Raw genomic sequence first — 19,040 nt, 5'->3', positions numbered from 1 at the left:
TGCCCTCCTGAAATGTTGACCTACACCCTTCTTTTCTGCTTTTCCTGGTGTACTGGAGGTTTTGCATCGTAGATACTAGAACCTTGAGTGGGTACACCTTAAGGGCTTATGATTGAGCTCACACTTACCACCTGCTTTACCTAATGGCCAAACATGGTGCTGGAGCTTGTTAGCCCAACAAAAATCTTTAAAAGAAAAGAGGTTTTAAGTATTACAAAAAACAAAGCTAGATCGCTGAAAGATTACCACCACATATCCTTTACAGAGACCTCGCTTACACAGTCTGCTAATGCGCCCCAAGTGGCTTTTAGTTGACTTTATATGTGGGGTTTAACGTCCCAAAACCACCATATGAGAGATGCCGTAGTGGAGGGCTCCGGAAATTTCGACCACCTGGGGCTCTTTAATGTGACCAAAATCTGAGCACACGGGCCTACATTTCTGCCTCCATCGTAAATGCAGCCGGGATACGAACCCGCGACCTGCAGGTCAGCAGCCGAGTACCTTAGCCACTAGACCACCGCAGCAGGGCAAGTGGCTTTTAGTTAACGCGCACGCTGCAAATTTTTTATCGTTCAACAACGCACAGGAGAAACCTCTTACCGGCACCACCTTGCTGGATGAATGGATGGATGTGGCTGCACCCTTTAGAACGGGCGGCGGCTAACGCCACTTAGGCGTAATACTTGGTGAACTAACCACTAGATTTATCCTTTTTTTTTCTTTAAATAGTGAGGTTGAGGATTCGTACTTTGCAGTGAAAGGTTTAATTTTCACTCGTGCCTTGACTTTAGCCACCAATCAGACAACCTCCTTCTAGTTAATTCTACCCGCTATAAGTCTATTTTGCCCTCCCTGTCCCTAAACCCCAGTGCTTTGAAAAACTCTGCGCCATCATCCTGAACTATAGGGGGAAGCCCTTTACAGAACTTTATCAAGTGTTCGGCAGTTTCCTAGCTCTTCCTCTCCACACGCACTGCATACCGTGTCTACCCCTCCGTATTTGGCCCGATATGTCTTGGTTTGCAGTACTCCCGTCCTTGGCCTCAAACAGTAGAGAACTACCCCGAGTATTATCATAGATCCTTTCCTTGGCAATTTCCTGCTTAAAAGTTTGATAGATCTCTAGTGCGTACTTATTAATCATGCCAATTCTCCACATGTCAGTCTTTGTTTCCTTCACTTTCTTCTTAACCGATAGTTCTTTTTGGTTTGGCCACCTGCTGTTTTCTAAGTATTTACCAGTCAATTTCCTGGTTCGCTTCCTCCATTTTGTATCAACATTCTTCATGTACAAGTAGCTGAAAACCTTCCTAGCCCAACACTCCTCCCCCATTTCTCTCAATTGCTTCTCAAATTTTATCTCGCTAGCTTCCCTGCCCTCAAATGATGTCCATCCCATATCACCTTGTACTCCCTGATTTGGTGTAGTCCCATGAGCTCCTAAAGCAAGCCTACTTATTCCACGTTACTTTATTTCTAATCTTGCTTGAAATTCTGATCTCATGCACAAGACCGCATTGCCGAACATCAGCCCAGGAACCATGACCCGTTTCCATATTCCTCTCACAACATCATATTTTTTGCAATTCCACAGTGCCCCATTTTTATCACTGCTGCATTCCTGTTACCTTTAGTCGTCACGTATATTTCAAGTTCCCTCAGGTACTCGGTCCTATTGCTTATTCATACGCCCAGATATTTGTATTTATCTGTTATCTCTAGCATGTCCTCCTGTATTCTAAGCTCACTACCTTCGTTGTCACTGAAAATCATGACTGCTGATTTTTCCTTACTGAATCTAAAATCTAACTTATCTCCCTCATTACCGCAGATGTCCATCAATCTCTGCAAATCGTCTTTGTTGTTGGCCATTAGCACTTTATCATCTGCGTACATTGATGCTGGTAGTGCCTGATCAATGAGTTTTCCTTGTTTGACGAAAAAGGGGTGAAGCAAAGTCCACTTCGCTCTAATTTGGCCTCTAATCTTTGTAGGTACATCATGAATAACAAAGGTGACAGAGGACACCCCTGCCTAAGTCCCCGTTTCACCTCTGTGGGTTTGGATACCTGTTTTTCCCACTTTATAACTACCTTGTTACTTTTATAGATTTCCTATAAAAGATTGCTGACTTCATCTTGCAGGTCAAAGCGTAAGCGGTCTCACGCGGCGGCCGGTCGCAACACAAAGCAAAAAGGATGGCCTTTGAGATTTTGTGATGGCAGGAAGCTCCCAATTGAAAAAAAAAGCGACGTTTCAGGCATAGTTTTTTTAGGAGGCGTTGCTTGCGCTAAATGTTTCTGACTATAGAGGAACGAAGGACTATTTTTTTTCTTCCTCCATGTTTCTGACGCTACCTACTGATACACTTCAAGCCAAGTCAAATTGGTTTCAGGCGGCTATATGGGTGAATGGAGCGTTTGTCCCCTCAAAAGTGCTCGTTCACTGGGTGGCGTGACACCGGGTGACAGGAGATCACGCGGAAGGAAAGTTTTTTTTTCTTTCTTTATGCAGGAGACACTGCCTTTTGTAAAAAGACAGGTTGAATGTGAGACTGAACGTAATCTGGCAACCTTCTGCTATATGTTGATCTAGTCGTGACGTTGTTTCGTAGTTTAGGCGCGCGCGTGCAATGTGTTGATGCCATAGCTCCTGTTTATTAAAGTCGTTTTTGCCATATAATCGCCTTGTATACGTCTCCGAGTCCTCACAGAGGAAAAAAGAGAAATAACAGCTATTACATTAACAACTATATGAAATAATTTTCAGCAGACCAGACAGCCGAGTTTACCTGTCCCGAATTCCGACAGTTTTCTTCTTCGTCGTTTGATACAGAGGCTGGTTGAGATTTGGCTACAGTGCCTAGAATTATTCTATGCACTATGATTTGGCGCCACAAACAGCCTGGTGGCGGATGTGCGTTCTTCGCGTAGCAGCCTCCGGATTGTTCCTCGTGAGTAACAGCTCTCTAATTTTTCGTTTCTTCGTTGAGGATTGGATATTTTCTTCCTTAGAGGCAGTGCATTGTGATCGGCTGACCACGAAAATCGCCCCACCGCGGTGGTCTAATGGCTAAGGTACTCGGCTGCTGACCCACAGGTCGTGGGATCAAATCCCTACTGCGGTGGCTGCATTTTCGATGGAGGCGAAAATGCTGTAGGCCTGTGTGCTCAGATTTGGTTGCACCTTAAAGAACCCAGGTAGTCGAAATTTCCGGATTCCTCCGCTACGGCGTCTTTCATAATCATATGGTGGTTTTGGGACGTTACACTACACATATCAATCAATGACCACGGGAATGGAGTATACGATGCTCACAGCGCTATCGCATTTATGGCGAAGGCTGACATCATGAAGTAGTACTGATAGTTGGGCTGGTTGGTAAGCAGCATTAATGGGATCAGTACGAGACCGACGAAGACAGCCTAGTACAAGCATGGCCGCTGGATGAAAAAGCGCTCTTTCGTCCAGCGGCCGCGGTACAAGGCACACAGACGAGCACTCGTCTGTGTTCCTTCTGTAGTTTTCCTTCTCTGTCAGTCTCGCGATATAGCCAAAAATGCTGACATCATGTAATGATAGGGGAAGGGCTGCTAACTTGATTGAGATTTCTCAGATTAAAGTAATCTTTAGGTCTATGTGGGAAAAAGAAAAATTTGCCATTTCGTGGGAAATTTCGCACCTTCCAACTCATTTCATTTTCAAAATAAATTTTGACATTTTCATAGCAAGCTTTGGCACTTAGATGAGTACTATTACTTCTAAATTTTTTTTCCTAATACTGCCATGCATTGACCGCCACAGGCACCAGCACGAGGGAGCAGGATGAGAGGGGGGTTGCCCCCTTGGTGACTTCAGGAGTAGGGGAGGGGGCAAAATCTGCCCAATGCATTTACCTAATAGGGAGGGGGACGCTTTGGTTAACATCCCCCCCTCCCTGGTGGACTACCTTGCACACGTCTATGTTGACCGCGATCGCTGGTTTTCTAAATAATATAGACACACCTGTCATCTCACTGTGTGTGGGCATTTTTTGTGTTGCCTTGTGAAATGCACACAATTACACGTATATTTGCAAAAGTCACTCTAACACTCGCATTTAGCGCTTACCCTTTGTCTCGATATTAGATGCTTTACCTTGCACTGCTTATTTATCACACATAAAAAAATATGGTAACACCTCCGCTTGGGCTGAAAAGTGCACTCTGATGGACTTCACCGTACGGTAAATCTTCGAACTTCACTGGACTATACGAAGTTTATCGTTCGGAAACGAATACCGGGTCTGTAGGAATACAATGTGTGGGTGACAGTCGTAATGTACAAAGGAAAATGCTTAATAAATAATTGTGCATTTTAAAAACCCTTTCCGCCCCCTCCCTCCACTCCAGCACATGAATTGGCCACTCTCTGATCGCCACGTCAGCTTACTCTTGTCAGCAAGGATTATCTAACGCACTAAAATCCTAGGTCGATGGTTTGATTGTGCAGTGTCTCTGTGAGTGCAAACTCCGTGTTTACTACCAAACACGGCGGAATTGAGTATGCAGGCAAGACTGGAAATGTTTGAACTTCTGAACAAAGCGGCACAGAGTGGTGCGAGAGTAGTGCACAAAGTGCAATCTACTATACCTCACTTCGCCTTTGTTAAAATAATTCATTGTTAAATTATGCTAAGCATATAATTCAGTATACAAATACTGCAAATACTGCTTAAACAACAGAAGTGTCAGTTACACAAGAAATCAGGAATAATAATAATTACTTTATGTAAGTGAGATAAATATTAGTAGGAAAATAGTCAAAGTGTATCCACTCCGTGAATGATGATGATTGGGACGAAGCTTCGTGGGCTCTCAGCTCCGGATCCGCCTATCTTTGTGCACGTTTCAGCACCGCTTTCGGGTACGCGTTTCTGATGCGTCTGTCTGCCTGCCTGCCTGTCTGTCTCTGACTGTCTGTCTACAACGGACAGACAGACGGGATGGCTACGTCAACGGAGGAGGGACTGAGCCACAGCGTATAAATAGAAACTTCACCCCTAAAATGCAAATTTCAGCTGTATGGGAGGAAGTTTTGTACTCATGTGTTGGCAACCCTGGCTCCCATAAATGCAAATTTCAACTCTATGGGAGGGAAGTTTTGTACTCATGTGTTGGCAACCCTGGGTAGGCGTCAACTATTTCATCATTTGTTTACTGTGCGCGAATTTCGTGATTACCGAGGTGTTGAATACAGGGGTGTAGCCAGACGGAGTAGGGAAAGGTTGAGAGTGTTTACCCCCCCCCCCCCCCCTCCTTTGAAAATTTTAGATCTTACATTTGTATAGTGCCATCTTCTAAAAAAATGGTGACGTTTATAAGGTGGCTTTACAATGCCCAAAGCCCCAAGATGAGTCAGCACAGCCCCGCCAAACAAGCATGAGAACTGCCGCGTCTTCGTTTGCCTCTTTTTTTTTTTGCAGGCAAACTAAGCGCATGGCATTGGCCTTAGTTCCCCCCAAAGGAACATCGCCTCAATGCTAAATGAAGAGTTTACAGTAAACATCGAGAGTAACCTACTGTCTCAAAAGCAATGACTGTCGCAACGAGTGGTATGGTTCTAATTGTCCCACGTGCATGATCTCGGGCTGTGCTGTCGGCTTCGTGGTGGTAGGCTCCCGTGCCGAAGGACTCAGTCATAAACAAGCACGCGCACACTCCCACCGCTATAGAATTTTCTCTCTCTTTTCTCTAAACACAATATATAATACTAGATAAGTCCCTAGCGGTCAAACTTTTTTGTGTTTTTTGGCTGAATTAGCAACGCTTCAGATCTCGCGTGATAACAGTGCCATTATGTGATTACGATTTTGAAGCTTAAAAGATGGCACGACAATGTCATTGTTGCGCTTCCTTGTATTTACCAGTCATTAAGTCTTACAAACACGAAAGTGGCTTATGCCGGAGTTGGCCACGGACTCTCGGACGCAATGTCATCGCGATATGAAGTTTTAAATGTATAGAAACTAATTCTAAAGAAAAACCAAATTAGAATGAATGGTGCTGTAGTGTGCCGTCGAATCAGTGACATATACGCAGCACGATGCGCTAACCACTACACCACAGATAGTGTACGTTGTCATAAATGCTAACGAAGTAATTTAGATACGCCATTTACCATATGGCGGTTCTCGGAGCTCCACAACTTCAGCGCGTTTTCATCATCAATAGACAGATGGCGCATAGGGCTTGCGTTGGGCATGCTGTAAAGATCTTCACCTCTCGCATTTCGATGAGCACGTCCTCCACAGAGCGTGGTTTCTCGTGGGCGCGCTTATCAGACTCGCAATTCGAGAGAGCAACGAAGATCAGTTTACTTGCTGCCACAGCCGTGTTTACAAAAGAAGCTTGCTGCTCACACATGAAGTAAGAATTGTGGCAGTTAGTCCGTGTTCACCTTGTAAATGCTCATTTCGTGCATGCCTTTTGCTTGAGGTGCGTGCTGCAAGTTTCGAGCTGCTTGTCATTCTTCGCATGACTTTGCGATTTGTTGCTGTAGTATCCAATGCACAATAATTATCAACTACATCTGTGAAGACACGTTTCTCTTTCGTGTTATACTGATACAAAGAAGGACCAGCCATGTTAATTTCTTTTATTTTCTCGCAGGTGCTTCATGTCAAAATCAGCGTTTGTGACGCCTATGATGGTGGCTCAGTTTGACCGCTCAGCTGACTCTGCCATTGTCCTTGAAAAGCTGCTAACCTGAATGACCGACAAGATCTTTGTGATGGACGCTCAACACAGGTCATCTGCAACTCTTAAAACACTTGCCCTAAAATTATTTTTTCTCTTCTCCTCGAATAGTTATATCGTAGAAGCATGCAACCTTCGGCCGCCCGTTCGCACCCGCTTCTACCAAAGCCCGCTAGCATGGGACAGGGCACGTTGAGAAATGACAACGCAGAGGTGCAGAGTAACGAAGATGTGCACAGGTTCAGCCTGACTGTGACACCCGAGCGTTACCCTGACTTGGCGCGTCCTGCTCCAACGAATGACGCTCGTCCTACCGCGTCTTCAGTCAACTCTCGTCGGAATGATTTCGACAGAATTAGCGATGCGTGCCACGGGAGTGTTTCGCTGTGCTGCAGATTTTGTGACTCAATGTGGCCTAGTCAAGTCAGTCTTCTTGGTCACTATCAACAACAAGCCCAAGATGCTAGGCGGGAAATCGATGTGCTGCTTGACACTCTATTATAGTGTCAAGCCTGAGCGCGCTTGAATACGGGATTACTGACCCGCCAAGCACAATGCCTTATGGGCAGAACGGAACGCCGAACGTTACCATTCACTCCCATCGCAATGATTTCGACAGAATTTGCACCGCGCGCCGTGCAAGTGGTTTGCTGCACTGCAGATTTTGTAACTCAACGTTACTCAATAATCTATTACTCAATAATCTATGGTGCGCCCACTTCACTGCTCTGTGTTAAAAGACAAGGTGTTTCACATGCTACATAAGAACTCCTTGTGCATTTCTGGCACTCAGCCGTCACCGCTGGAGAAGTCCTTGAAAGATTCGCTGAAGCTTAGAAAAGCCACCGACAAAGATTCTGCCTCTAACTCGGAACAGCGAGGCACGTACGATCAAGTGACTTCTACAGTGTCATGGAGCACTGAATCTCGGTGGCCTGAACCCTCGAGCGCAGACGCATTACCGCATAAGAGGCAGGAGTCATCAAATGGTACCGTTGGTGTCACCGATACCTCCGCTAATCATGGTCAGGAGTACCGTCGCACAGCCTGCCATGAGGACACTATCAGCGACAGAAGTTTGACAGAAAACGCGTGGCCTCTGTCATTTTCTTTGAAGCCCATGCTACACATCGATACTCTCGAGCAAGTAATAATTCAAGAAGAAGACATGGTCCCGATGTCATGCGAATCGAACGTCACCGAAGAAAAAAGCCCGGACGGACTAGGTAACAAGAACTTCAATGAACCATCGTCGGCACAGTGTCTGCCAGGCCCTGCATCTGGTTTGGACGTCGTCACCAACGAAAGTGCAGAACCTGCGTCTGCCAGTGATCCTACCACTGTCGAGGGTATGGGACACCTTTTGAAAGACCACATGCCGAACACTGAGCTGCCACTGTCCATCCGGAATGCCAACCTTGCCGAAGCCGTGCGGTGCAAGAGATGCATCTCCTGTGACCGTGTTGCCAACGACGCAAAAGCAGCGCAGCCATCGGAACGTTTTCTCGACAAATCCCTCAAAAACGCGAAATCATCTCGGGCACCGGCAGGCATTGCAGAGCCGGACTTCAACACAAGTACTTTCCAACCAAAGCGCATCAGAGCTGCAACCTCGCACTCTCCTCTGTGCGACCACAGTCACAACGGCAGATTGTCCCCGAACACGGCCAAAGGCGCTTCCTGTCAGAAGTCGTCACAAGGTTTGTATACAAGCCAGTACATAGTGTGTGCAGCTGGGGAAGCGACGGGGCACATTTGATTGCTATATCAATTTTATAGGCACTTCAGACGCTTTTTTATCACCTTGACGTCTCTTAAAGAGTTCAAATCGATAATGCCGCCTTACGCATTGTGTGTTCTACGTATGTGTCAATTCAAGCGTGTTCAAACGTGACAGCTGTCAGCGTCGAAAGTTCCACAAGGTTAGTGAAGTGTTGCTGAGGTGAGTCTGCATTAACTGCGCATTTTGAAGGGAACAAAGGAGCTTCACGTGCCATTTATCTTCGCAGACTGGAGCACGCAGAGGGGAGGTTTAGCGGGTTTGACATCGTAGAAATGGGTTGAGTCTATTAACCCCGCTTTGGAGTACAAGTTGCTGCATTAGATTCTATATTGTCACGGGGTTGTGAGGTGGATGAAGGGAGCGGACTGCAGGTCGAATAATAAACTGTTTATTCGGACCGAACTTGTGGTCACGTAAAAGGAAAGTTAGATTACAGTGAGACACTGGCACTGGTAGCGGGGTGTGCAACCGTCGGCCATCGATCAACTGACAAGCGGCGAAGGGTGTCGGCATTTATACCCTTTACATCGAATATTCTAGCATTATTGCTAGCGGTGACATAGGTTCTCGAATAACCTGTTTTGTTCACGAAGTGGGCGTAATCTTAACAACACGATCCACTACAGCCTCGAAGCTTCACGAACATTGTAGGCGCGGTTTGCGCTGAACGTAGTGTAACGGGGTGATAACAATACTTGAGAAAAAGAACGGGACATTGACCCCCTCTGGAAAAGGCATCGTCCCGATGCTTTAACAAAAGACGAATGTACACTGTCGTCCTTTATGAAAAGGGACAGTGGAATGCGTGGCCTGTGGTCTGGGGCGGCTGCCTACAGCACCATCAACCGACAGCAGAAGGAAACACGTTCGCTTTCAGTGTCATTTGTTGCCGAAAAAAAATAAGAACGAGTTATGGGCGGTAGACAAGCACTGCTACATTGCACTCTTTCTGCTCACGCCTGCAGTGCGTAGTCCACTGCCGACATATTAAACATTGTTTGCGACCACGGCGCAAGCTGCTGTAATCGCTCAATACCACTCGCCCTGTGAGCGATCAGGGAACGTAATCTAGCAGTGCTTGTCTACCGGCCATAACTCAATATCTTGCTTGGCCATAGATCACGCGAAAAGCTAATGTGCTTTTTTCACGTGTCGGCTAATGGTGCTGTAGGCAGCCGCCGCAGATCAAAGGCCACGCGTTCGCGTGTTTCCTTTTATGAAGAACGACAGTGTACAATAATAAAGACAATAAACACACATCAGCAACAAATTACAGTCCTCAGGTTCGCGCATGAAATGGCTTGAGGCGCACGACATGGACGAATTCAGGTCGAGCACGGCGCCGTTGAGAGGTCGTAATGCCGTCAGGAACAACCTCATGGTCGAATGGGCTGAGACGTCAAACTACTGCGTATGGTTCAAAGTACTGTCGCAGAAGTTTTTCACTAAGTAAACGTTGGCGTATCGGCATCTATACCCAGACACAGTCACCGGGCTGGTACTCCACGAAGCTTCGTGGAAGATTGTAGTGGCGGCTGTCGGCTGCCTGCTGATTCTTGATGTGCAGGCAGGCGAGTTGGCGAGCTTCTTCCACACGCTGAAGGTAGACAGTGATGTCAAGGGTTTCTTCATCAGCGACGTTTGGCAGCATGGCGTCGAGCGTCGTTGTCGGGTTCCTTCCATAGACAAACTTGTACGGCGACATCCTCCTTGTCTCTTGTACTGCGGTGTTGTATGCAAAGGTCAAGTACGAAAGGATGGCGTCTCACATTTTGTGTTCGAGGTCGACGTACATGGCCAGCATGTCGGCGGTGGTGCGGCGATGATTTGTCTGACTCTACCTCAGCATCGCCTGCGCTAGGTCTGCCATAAAGGCCATACCTTTGTTGGTGATGAGGGCCTCCGGCGCGCCGTGGCGTAGAACGATGTTTTCAACAAAGAACTTGGCTACCTCAGATGCACTGCCTCTCGGCAGGACCCCTGTCTCGGCATAGCGTGTGAGGTAGTCGGTAGCGCCGATGATCGTTTTGTTTCCTCAAGTTGAGGCAATAAATGGCCCTAGTAGGTCCATGCGGATTTGCTGGAATGTCAGCGTGGTGGCTCAATGGGATGTAGAAGTCCAGCTGGCCTAGCCAGTGATGTCTTCCGTTGCTGACAATATCTCCGTTGGAGGCGAAATGTTGTAGGCCCGTGTGCTCAGATTCGGGTGCATGTCAAAGAACCCCATGTGGTCGAAATTTCTGGAGCCCTCCACTACGGTGTGTCTCATAATCATATGGTGGTTTGGGGACGTTAAACCCCACATATTAATCAATCACTGACGAAGTTGGCAAGTCTTCACGTAACGAGAAACATCGTCAGCAAGGCTAGGCCAGTAATACTTTTCCTGTATTCTGGCGAGTGTGCGGGAAACAGTCAGGTGTCCGGCTGTGGGGTCGTTGTGCAGGACCTGGAGTACTTCTGGTCGCAATACGAAAGGCACAACGAGAAGATACTCGACGCGCCGAGAAGTTCTTTTGGAGAACACTGTTTCGTACGATAAACTACGTCACTGCTCGCTTGAATACCTTCAGGATAACGGCAGCACTGCCCTCGAAGTATTCCATAAGGCCCCTGAGTTCCGGATTGGCTCATTGTTGTCGTTCAGCGAAGTCGTCAGCACTTAGGATTTATAAAAAGCAGTCATCATCCCGGTTATCCTGTGGTAGTGCATCGACGGGGGCATGAGACAGGCAGTCGGCATCGGAGTGCTTTATTCCAGACTTGTAAACGATAGAAATGTAAAATTTTTGCAGTCTCAGGCTCCCTTTTGCGAGATGACCTGAAGGGTCTTACAAGCTTGCCAGGCACCACAAGGCGTGGTGGTCGCTTACAACTTTGAGGGGCCTGCCATTAAGGTAGGGGCAAAACTTTGAGGTAGCCCAAATGATGGCAAAGTACTGCTATTCTGTTGTTGAATAGTTGGTCTCTGCCTTTGATAGCGACCGACTGGCATAATTGATCAGTCATGACCCTTTTGTGTCCTTCAGTCCTCTGCACAAGAACAGCGCCGAGTCTTACACTGCATGCATCGGTATATATTTCTGTTTTGGCAAATTTGTCGAAATGCGCAAGCAACGGAGGCGTTTGCAGGCGCCATTTTAGTTCTTTAAATGCTTCCTGGTGCGGCGTTTTCCACTTGAATTCCATTTCGGACCTAGTAAGGTTAGTGAGTGGCTCGGCGATCCGGGCGAAGTTTTCGACGAACCACCTGGAATAAGCGCAGAGGCCGAGAAATCAACGGACGGCTTTCTTGTCGGCGGGTAGAAAGAATGCAGCGATGTCGCTTGTTTTCTGCGGATCGGGGCGTGCACCGGGCTTGCTTATCACGTGGCCCAAGAACATGTTCCTCGTACGCAAAGCGGCACGGCACTTTTGTGGCTTGAAGGTGAGTCCGACGGTCTTGATTGCTTGAAGTACAGCTTCACAGCACCGGAGATGCTCGTCGAAGCTCGAAAAAAAACACGACGACATCGTCCAAGTACACGAGGCAAGTATGCCACTTCAGTCCAGCCAGCACGGTATCCATAACGTGTTGGAAAGTTGCGGGGGCCGAGCAAAGACCAAACGGCATCACCTTGAATTCGAAGAGGCCGTCTAGTGTTATAAATGCTGTCTTTTCTCGGTCTCTCTCGTCAACTTCAATTTGCCAATAGCCGGTCTTGAGGTCCATTGATGAAAAATACCTCGCGTTGTGGAGTCGATCAGATCAAAAGTGTCAGCCATCCGTGGGAGAGGATACACATCCATTGTGATTTTGTTCAGGCGACGATAATCGACGCGGAAGCGTAGGGTACCGTCTGTCTTTTCCACTAGCACCACAGGTGACGCCCATGAACTCTTGGAAGGTTGTAGGATGTCGCGTAGCATTTCGTCGACTTGTTTTATTATTGCCTCCCGCTCTTACATCAAAACTCTGTACGGGCTCTGATGGAGTAGCCTGGTACTCTCCTCTGTTAGGATGCGATATTTAGCTACTGGTGTATGCTGAATTTTCGAAGACGATAAAAAGCAGTCCTCGTATTGCCTGAGCAGGCTCTTCAGCCGTTCTTGCTTATGCATCCAAAGAGTCAGTTTGACATCGAAATTCTCATTACAACCACGATTCCTCGAAGCAGGTTCAGTACACTCGGCGAGGGCAATAACGTTGCTGGCTTTGACAATTTCTTCAAAATAGGCAACGTCGGGCCTTGCCTCATGTGTTTGTACTCGTTTCTGTAGTCTGCGAGCATCACTGTTGCTTTCCTCCCTCAGCTCGGCTATTTCTCTTGTGACGGAAATCTCGCAGTTGATCAACAGCTGCTGGTCGTTTACGACGCGCCTTGCATGCATGCTGGTTTCTGAGAGCCGACGCAAATGATGCTGGATCGAGGGGGAATGGTGATCTTATATTCCAGTACACTCAAGGCCTGCTTCCCTGTTGGAGTGTGCGGCGGTATAGGGCTTGCTCTGTGTGATAGCGTTATCGACTTGGATCTCAGATCGATGACTGCACCATGAAAGCCTAAGAAGTCCATACCATGGATCGCATCTCTTGAGCACCAGTGTAGTACTACAAAGCTTACGGGGCAAATCCGGTTGTTAACGCAGACTCTCGCAGAGCAGATGCCGTCCGGCGTTACTAGGTGGCCTCCGGCTGTTCTTAATTTAGGGCCTTCCCAGGCGTGCTTGACTTTCTTTAACTTCGTAACGAACGCTCCACTGATGACCAAATGGTCGGCTCTGGTGTCGACGAGAGTTGTTACACGGTGGCCGTCGATAAGAACGTTGATGTTGCTGGTTTGTCGTCTCGTGTTGCAGTTAGGTCGTAGCGTCGGGTCACGACTGCATCAGCTTGTTTCGCTGCTCCTATGTGGTGTCGTTAGGTCGTCATCAGTACATGGGGTGTTGTCGTCAGGGCTTTGCTTGGTTCACGTGGTGTTCGGAAAGTACCGTCCCGGCCTTGTCGTCACAGGATCTTCCGTAGTTTGTCGCACAGCAACTGTACCTCCAGTGGTTGCTGCCTTTAGTTTCCCGGATAAGGGCTAGGAGATCAGCCCCGGGTTAGGCCAGTGTATGGCCGGCAGTGAGGCGACATGTAGCGGCTGGGTGACGGCGAACAGGAAGTTCCTCGGGGTGTTCACTGCGCTGCTGCGAGCTAGTCGGTGATGTCGCCGGGTCTTTCCCCCGCTGTGGATGCGGCGTGTCTACGGCGAAACCACGCAGTCCCATTTGACGGTACTGGCAGCAGTGGTAGTTTGGGCCTGCTTTTTCGCAGTGGAAGCAGATAGGTCGGTGGTCGGGTTCACGCCACATATCGGTTTTCCTCGGAGCGTTGCGCTGGCCGGCGGATGGACGGTATGACGGCGGCGGTGGCTGGTGGCGGAACTGCGACGAGACAGGCTCTTGACGTAGGCGTGAAGGGGGAGCATAGCGTCGGGTTGCAGCAGTGTAACTCATCGCTTGCGGCTGAGGCTGCGGAGCTTTGGAAACTCCAAGCGATTGCTGAACTTTTTCGCGGACAGTGTCGGCGATCCAATCCACTTGGGGCTGCGACGAAGGCAGCAAGCTTCGTAGCTCCTCCCGCACGATCTGTCGGATCGTCTCATGCAGGTCGTCCGTGCTGAGGGCATGGGCTTTGGCGTAGTTGGCTGTTGAAGAGCGACGGTCATACTGCCTAGTGCGCATCTCAAGCGCCTTCTCTATTGTCATGGCCTTGGTGAGGAATTCGTCAACAGTCTTGGGCGGGTTGTGAACAAGTCCCACAAACAACTTTTGCTTCACACCCTGCATGCGGAAGCGGATCTTCTTGTCCTCAGCCCATGGCATGATCGGCATGCCAAAACAGTTTTATCATCTGTTCCGTCAAGATGGTGACATTTTCATTTGGCAGCTGTGCCCGGGTCTCCAGGAGAGCAGCAGCCTTTTCTTTGCGGGTGACGCTCATAAAATTTCCATGGAATGCGCCGCCAAAGAAATCCCAGGAGCGAAGCGCAGACTCCCGATTCTCGAGCCAGGTCATCACCGCGTCTTCCAGGTAGGAGTAGACACGGCGCAGCTTTTCTTATCGGTCCCACAGATTCAAGGCTGCTTCTTGGTCGTACGTCTCGAGCCAGGTCTCAGGTTTTTCAAATGAAGATCCGTGGAAGATGGGCGGCTCTTTTGGCTGCTGCATTGAGATTATGGCGGGCATTGGTACGGGGGCTGTCATAGTTGATGCAGCAGTAGTGGCGGTCTTCGGCTTGCGACTATTATCGGGTAGAGCCCCGTACTTTGGAGGTAGCCCTTGTTGCCGGTGGCTTGCTCGCAGGTCGAGGTTGGTGGGGATGTTTGGCTCACGGTTGGGGCTTGGTCTCGACTAGAGGGAGGCGCTCGGTACATGGACGGGAAGCACCTCCACCAGTTGTCACGGGGTCGTGATGTGGATGAAGGGAGCAGACTGCAGGTCGAATAATAAACTGCTTATTTGGACCGAACTTGTGGCCACAGTAAAGGAAAGTTAGATTACAGCGAGACACTGGCACTGGTAGCGGCGAGCAGAGCGTCGGCCGTCGATCAACTGACAAGTGGCGAAGCGCGTCGGCAATTATACCCTTTCCATTGAATATTCTAGCGTTATCGCTAGCGACGACGTAGGTTCTCGAATAATCTGTATTGTTCACGAAAATGGCAAACAAAATGATCCACTACAGCATCGAAGCCTCTCGAACATCGTAGGCACGGTTTGCGCTGAATGTAGTGTAACGGAGTGATAACAAAACTTGAGGAAAGGAACGTGACAATATTTTACCCTACCTATCTTTAGCGGCCCTTATTTGCTGCCCTGACTGGGGGTTCTAATGCAGCAAACATCGCTGTGATCTTCGTTCACTTTTCACATTGCATAATGCCATAATATTTTGCCACATGCTTCATCTTCAAAAGCGGTCGCAAAACTTGTGAACGTTTTAAGGCTATAGACGAGTGGTTTTTAAATGGGAGTGAGCAAAATAAGCCTCAAAACGCCAGGCTTGCGTGGTAGGCGCAGCACAGTCACAGCGAAAGCTAGAAGAGCGTCCTTTCAGAGCCTTTTCAAAATACTCCGTGGGTAACTACTGCAAGCACACTTGCTTGGTACCCACTAGGGCATTAATAATAAACTTTTGGGTAGTAGGCCGGCATTCGCTAGGCTATGTTTCGTCATTCTTCTCAGAAGCGTGGTATCCGCTAAACACTTTCTAGGCATTTTGTGCCAATTGTCCATGGCTAACGACGAGAAAAAATGGCTGTAGTGGGTATGCGCCACAGTTAACAGATAAACAAGAACAAGCTTTTGTAATGGATTGGAACATTGAATGGCCCACTCGTTATGCTAATTGCATTGTACGACGACTGGTTGTTCTTTCCTTGTTTTCAAAGGCTTTATAAGTCGAAATAACACGATTGCTTTCCCGATATCAAGCCTGCACCAGTGTAGCTCAGTGGTACAGTACTGGGCTGGCACCCAGCGGACTCTGGCTCGAGCCCCACTGTGCCATTGGTGCAAGGTTTTTCTTCTAATTTCGCGCGATGTGGTTACGAGCACCGGCGGCGGTGGTGGCGGCGGACAACATGCAACTGCGCGTGACACGAAAAGTGATCTAATAATAGCTTTTGCTGTAAAAAAAGACTTTTAAAGGCATACGATGTCCATAGAACAGCAGCCCCTTCCAATTTTTTTGGTATGCTCTTTTTCTTATGCTTTTGGTATATTTTCCTTTTCCATTACATCGCTGTCAAGCTTTTGGTTCAGTTTTCTGCGACTCATGCTTGTGTGCAAGAGAGAAAGAGAAAACTTTATTAAAAAGTCAGCCAATTATACGTCAGGCTAGGCCCGTTGCCTCTAGCTCTTGGCACAAATTACTGCAGTAGCAAGGTCTTGACTGATTATGTCGCACTGGACGCTGTGGTCTGGACAGCATTGCCGGACCTCCTAGAATTCCACAGTGTGGGAACCATCGTTTTGAATAAGACTTGTCCACACCATGTGGAGCAAATTCGCCACCTCATCACAAAATTTACACTGGGACCGAAAAATGCACGGAAGCATGCTCTTATTGACTTGCGCATTTTAAGATAAACATAGTTAGAATAGGTTGAATGTAGCTGCAGCCAGTACATCTTGAAGACGAGCTCTTGAGTTCTCCATTGTCTTGTGACCATTTTTTAAGGGCGAAAATAAGTGTATATTTAGGAGCTTATTTTCTTTGTTACACACAATAATATTCCTAAATAATGGACAACGATGCTAAGGAAAGTATTTGTAATGTTATTATAAGTAAATTTAATGTAATTGTGAAGAAAGAACTTGCGATCTTCGAATAACGCGGCCGATGCTCTACTGCTGAGCTACAGTGGCGGTCATCCCTTCGTCCACATTATAGGCCATTTGTACAGACTACTAGTTCTAGTTCCCGTCCAGCAGGACGGGAGCTGGCGTAGAAGAGCGGTTCCAACTTGTTTTTGAAAACAAAAACTGATCACTGGTAATCGGTTACAAGAAATTGCAATTGAATCATCCAGAGCGTTAGTTTCGACAAGGTTGATTACGTTACTTACAACCAGAGTTTTGCATAACGTGTTATATGCAACTCTGGTTTATTTATTTATTTATGGAAAAATACCTGCAGTGCCCGAGGGCATTATTGAAGGGTGGAAATACACAACGTAAGATGATGAACACAAAAAAGAGCATAACAAAAATGCAGCTATGACAGTAGCAATAATTCCCTGAAGGATGTTTCAGTGTGGCAGTCTACAACTTCTTGTGGAAGCCAGTTCCACTGGGAGATTGTGAGCAGAAAAAGGAGTATTGGTAAATGTTTGTTCTGCAAAGAATTTTTCCTAATTTTAGAGAGCAGTCAGTTCTCTTAGACAAAAATGGCGACGTGAAAGGTAAGATTCTTTATCCATTTCGATCAACCCATAAAACATTTTAAATAGCATTTCTATTCTCAAGTGTTTTCTATGTGATACTAATAAATCCCACCCTAACCTATCCTTAAGCGCGGTGACACTAACACTGAAGTCATAGTTGCTAGTCACAAAATGAGCTGCATGGTTTTGTATGATCTCGAGCATATTAGACAAAGTTTTTGTTCATGGGTCCCACGCTACACAGGCGTACTCAAAGATAGATCGGACATTCGAAAAGTAGAGTAGTTTTCTGATTAGGGGAGGAGCTAACTGGAATTTCCGTTTAACAAAGTTTAACATTCTGGAGTGTCTCGCTGTGACATATTCAACGGGCTTAGTCCAGGTAAGATTTGATGAAAAGTAAACACCTAGGTATTTATTCTCAGTTACTTGCGTTAGCTGGGGGGTATTTAATGTGTAATGAAACAGGTATGGGTCACGCTTACGAGTAAAGGAGACGCACTGGCACTTCACTTGTAAGCGACAATGATATGCTTTGGAACTATAGCAAAGGACGAATATAGCAAAGGAGTGTACGTATACGATCCCATCCTGAAAATTTTTATGGGGTCTCAAAATGAATACCCCTAAACTATTTGTCACTGATACCTGTTGGAACTTCGCAGTGCCGCCAATCTCCGAGGACAGCGAGGAAACTTCCACGCTCGCGTCGAGCAGTCGTTCTGCCGAGACCCGGCTGTCGCCGTCGGGCTCCAAGGTGGTGTCTTTTATATCCATCCTGGACCGACATCGGTAGCGGGTGCACGAGAAGCTCAGGCTGCTCAAGTGCCCTCACTGCGCCATGTCGGTAGGCTACAAGCTGCCACCTGTGCCCCGAAGCGTTCCCACAAAGCACGAGCCTCCAGAGCCACCTAATGTGGCACAACAACGTTCGGAGGCACACGTGCGAGCTCTGTCTCGGCAAGTTCGTCACCAAGCACTTAACTTACGCACTTAATAACATTCCACTGGAATGCATAATATTATGCAAATACTTGGGTGTTCATAATACTAATAACTTATCATGTAAAACTCATATTCATCACATAGCTACCAAGGCCACTGGCACATTAGGATACTTTCGCTGGAAGTTTTCTCAAGCTCCATCATCACTAACACTACTACTGTACACAACTTTCATTCGACCAAAGCTTGAATATGCATCGTCAGTATGGGACACCGGATATGAGAATCATATAAAACTACTAAACAAGATACAAAATCGCTCCATCTGTCTCTTTTTGCTCAACTACTACCAAAGAACTGCCAGTGTTACAAGCATGAAAGACATTCTACACCTTCCACCACTATCACTCTGCAGAAAACTGTCTCCACTCTGTCTTTTTCATACAATCTACTACCACAACCCATATTTACATTCTATTTTCATTCAGCCACCACCATACATTTCATCGTGCGTAGACCATCGACAAAGGGTAAACATTCCACACAGTAACACCGGTGACTTTTCATATCCATTTTTCCCCCAAACAACAAGGCATTGGAACAACCTACCTGCAACACTCACAAGCATAACTAACACGAAAAACTTCAAAATCCTTCTT

The 19,040-nt window shown here is 47.3% G+C and overlaps 1 protein-coding gene across 1 annotated transcript; it reads left to right on the top strand.

Moving 5' to 3' along the window:
• Positions 1 to 6,659: 6,659 nt before the first annotated feature.
• On the top strand, positions 6,660 to 18,232 carry LOC142776493 (uncharacterized). The gene is made up of 2 exons (XM_075880273.1): positions 6,660 to 8,440; positions 18,102 to 18,232. Exons 1-2 carry the CDS (start codon positions 7,447 to 7,449, stop codon positions 18,230 to 18,232), a joined length of 1,125 nt encoding a protein of 374 aa, XP_075736388.1. The 5' UTR covers positions 6,660 to 7,446.
• Positions 18,233 to 19,040: the final 808 nt, after the last annotated feature.

The sequence above is a fragment of the Rhipicephalus microplus genome, chromosome X (genome assembly GCF_043290135.1).
Source record: "Rhipicephalus microplus isolate Deutch F79 chromosome X, USDA_Rmic, whole genome shotgun sequence".
Lineage (NCBI taxonomy): Eukaryota > Metazoa > Arthropoda > Arachnida > Ixodida > Ixodidae > Rhipicephalus > Rhipicephalus microplus.
Note: the sequence above shows the minus strand (reverse complement) of the source record. Positions and strands in the feature narration are given on the sequence as shown.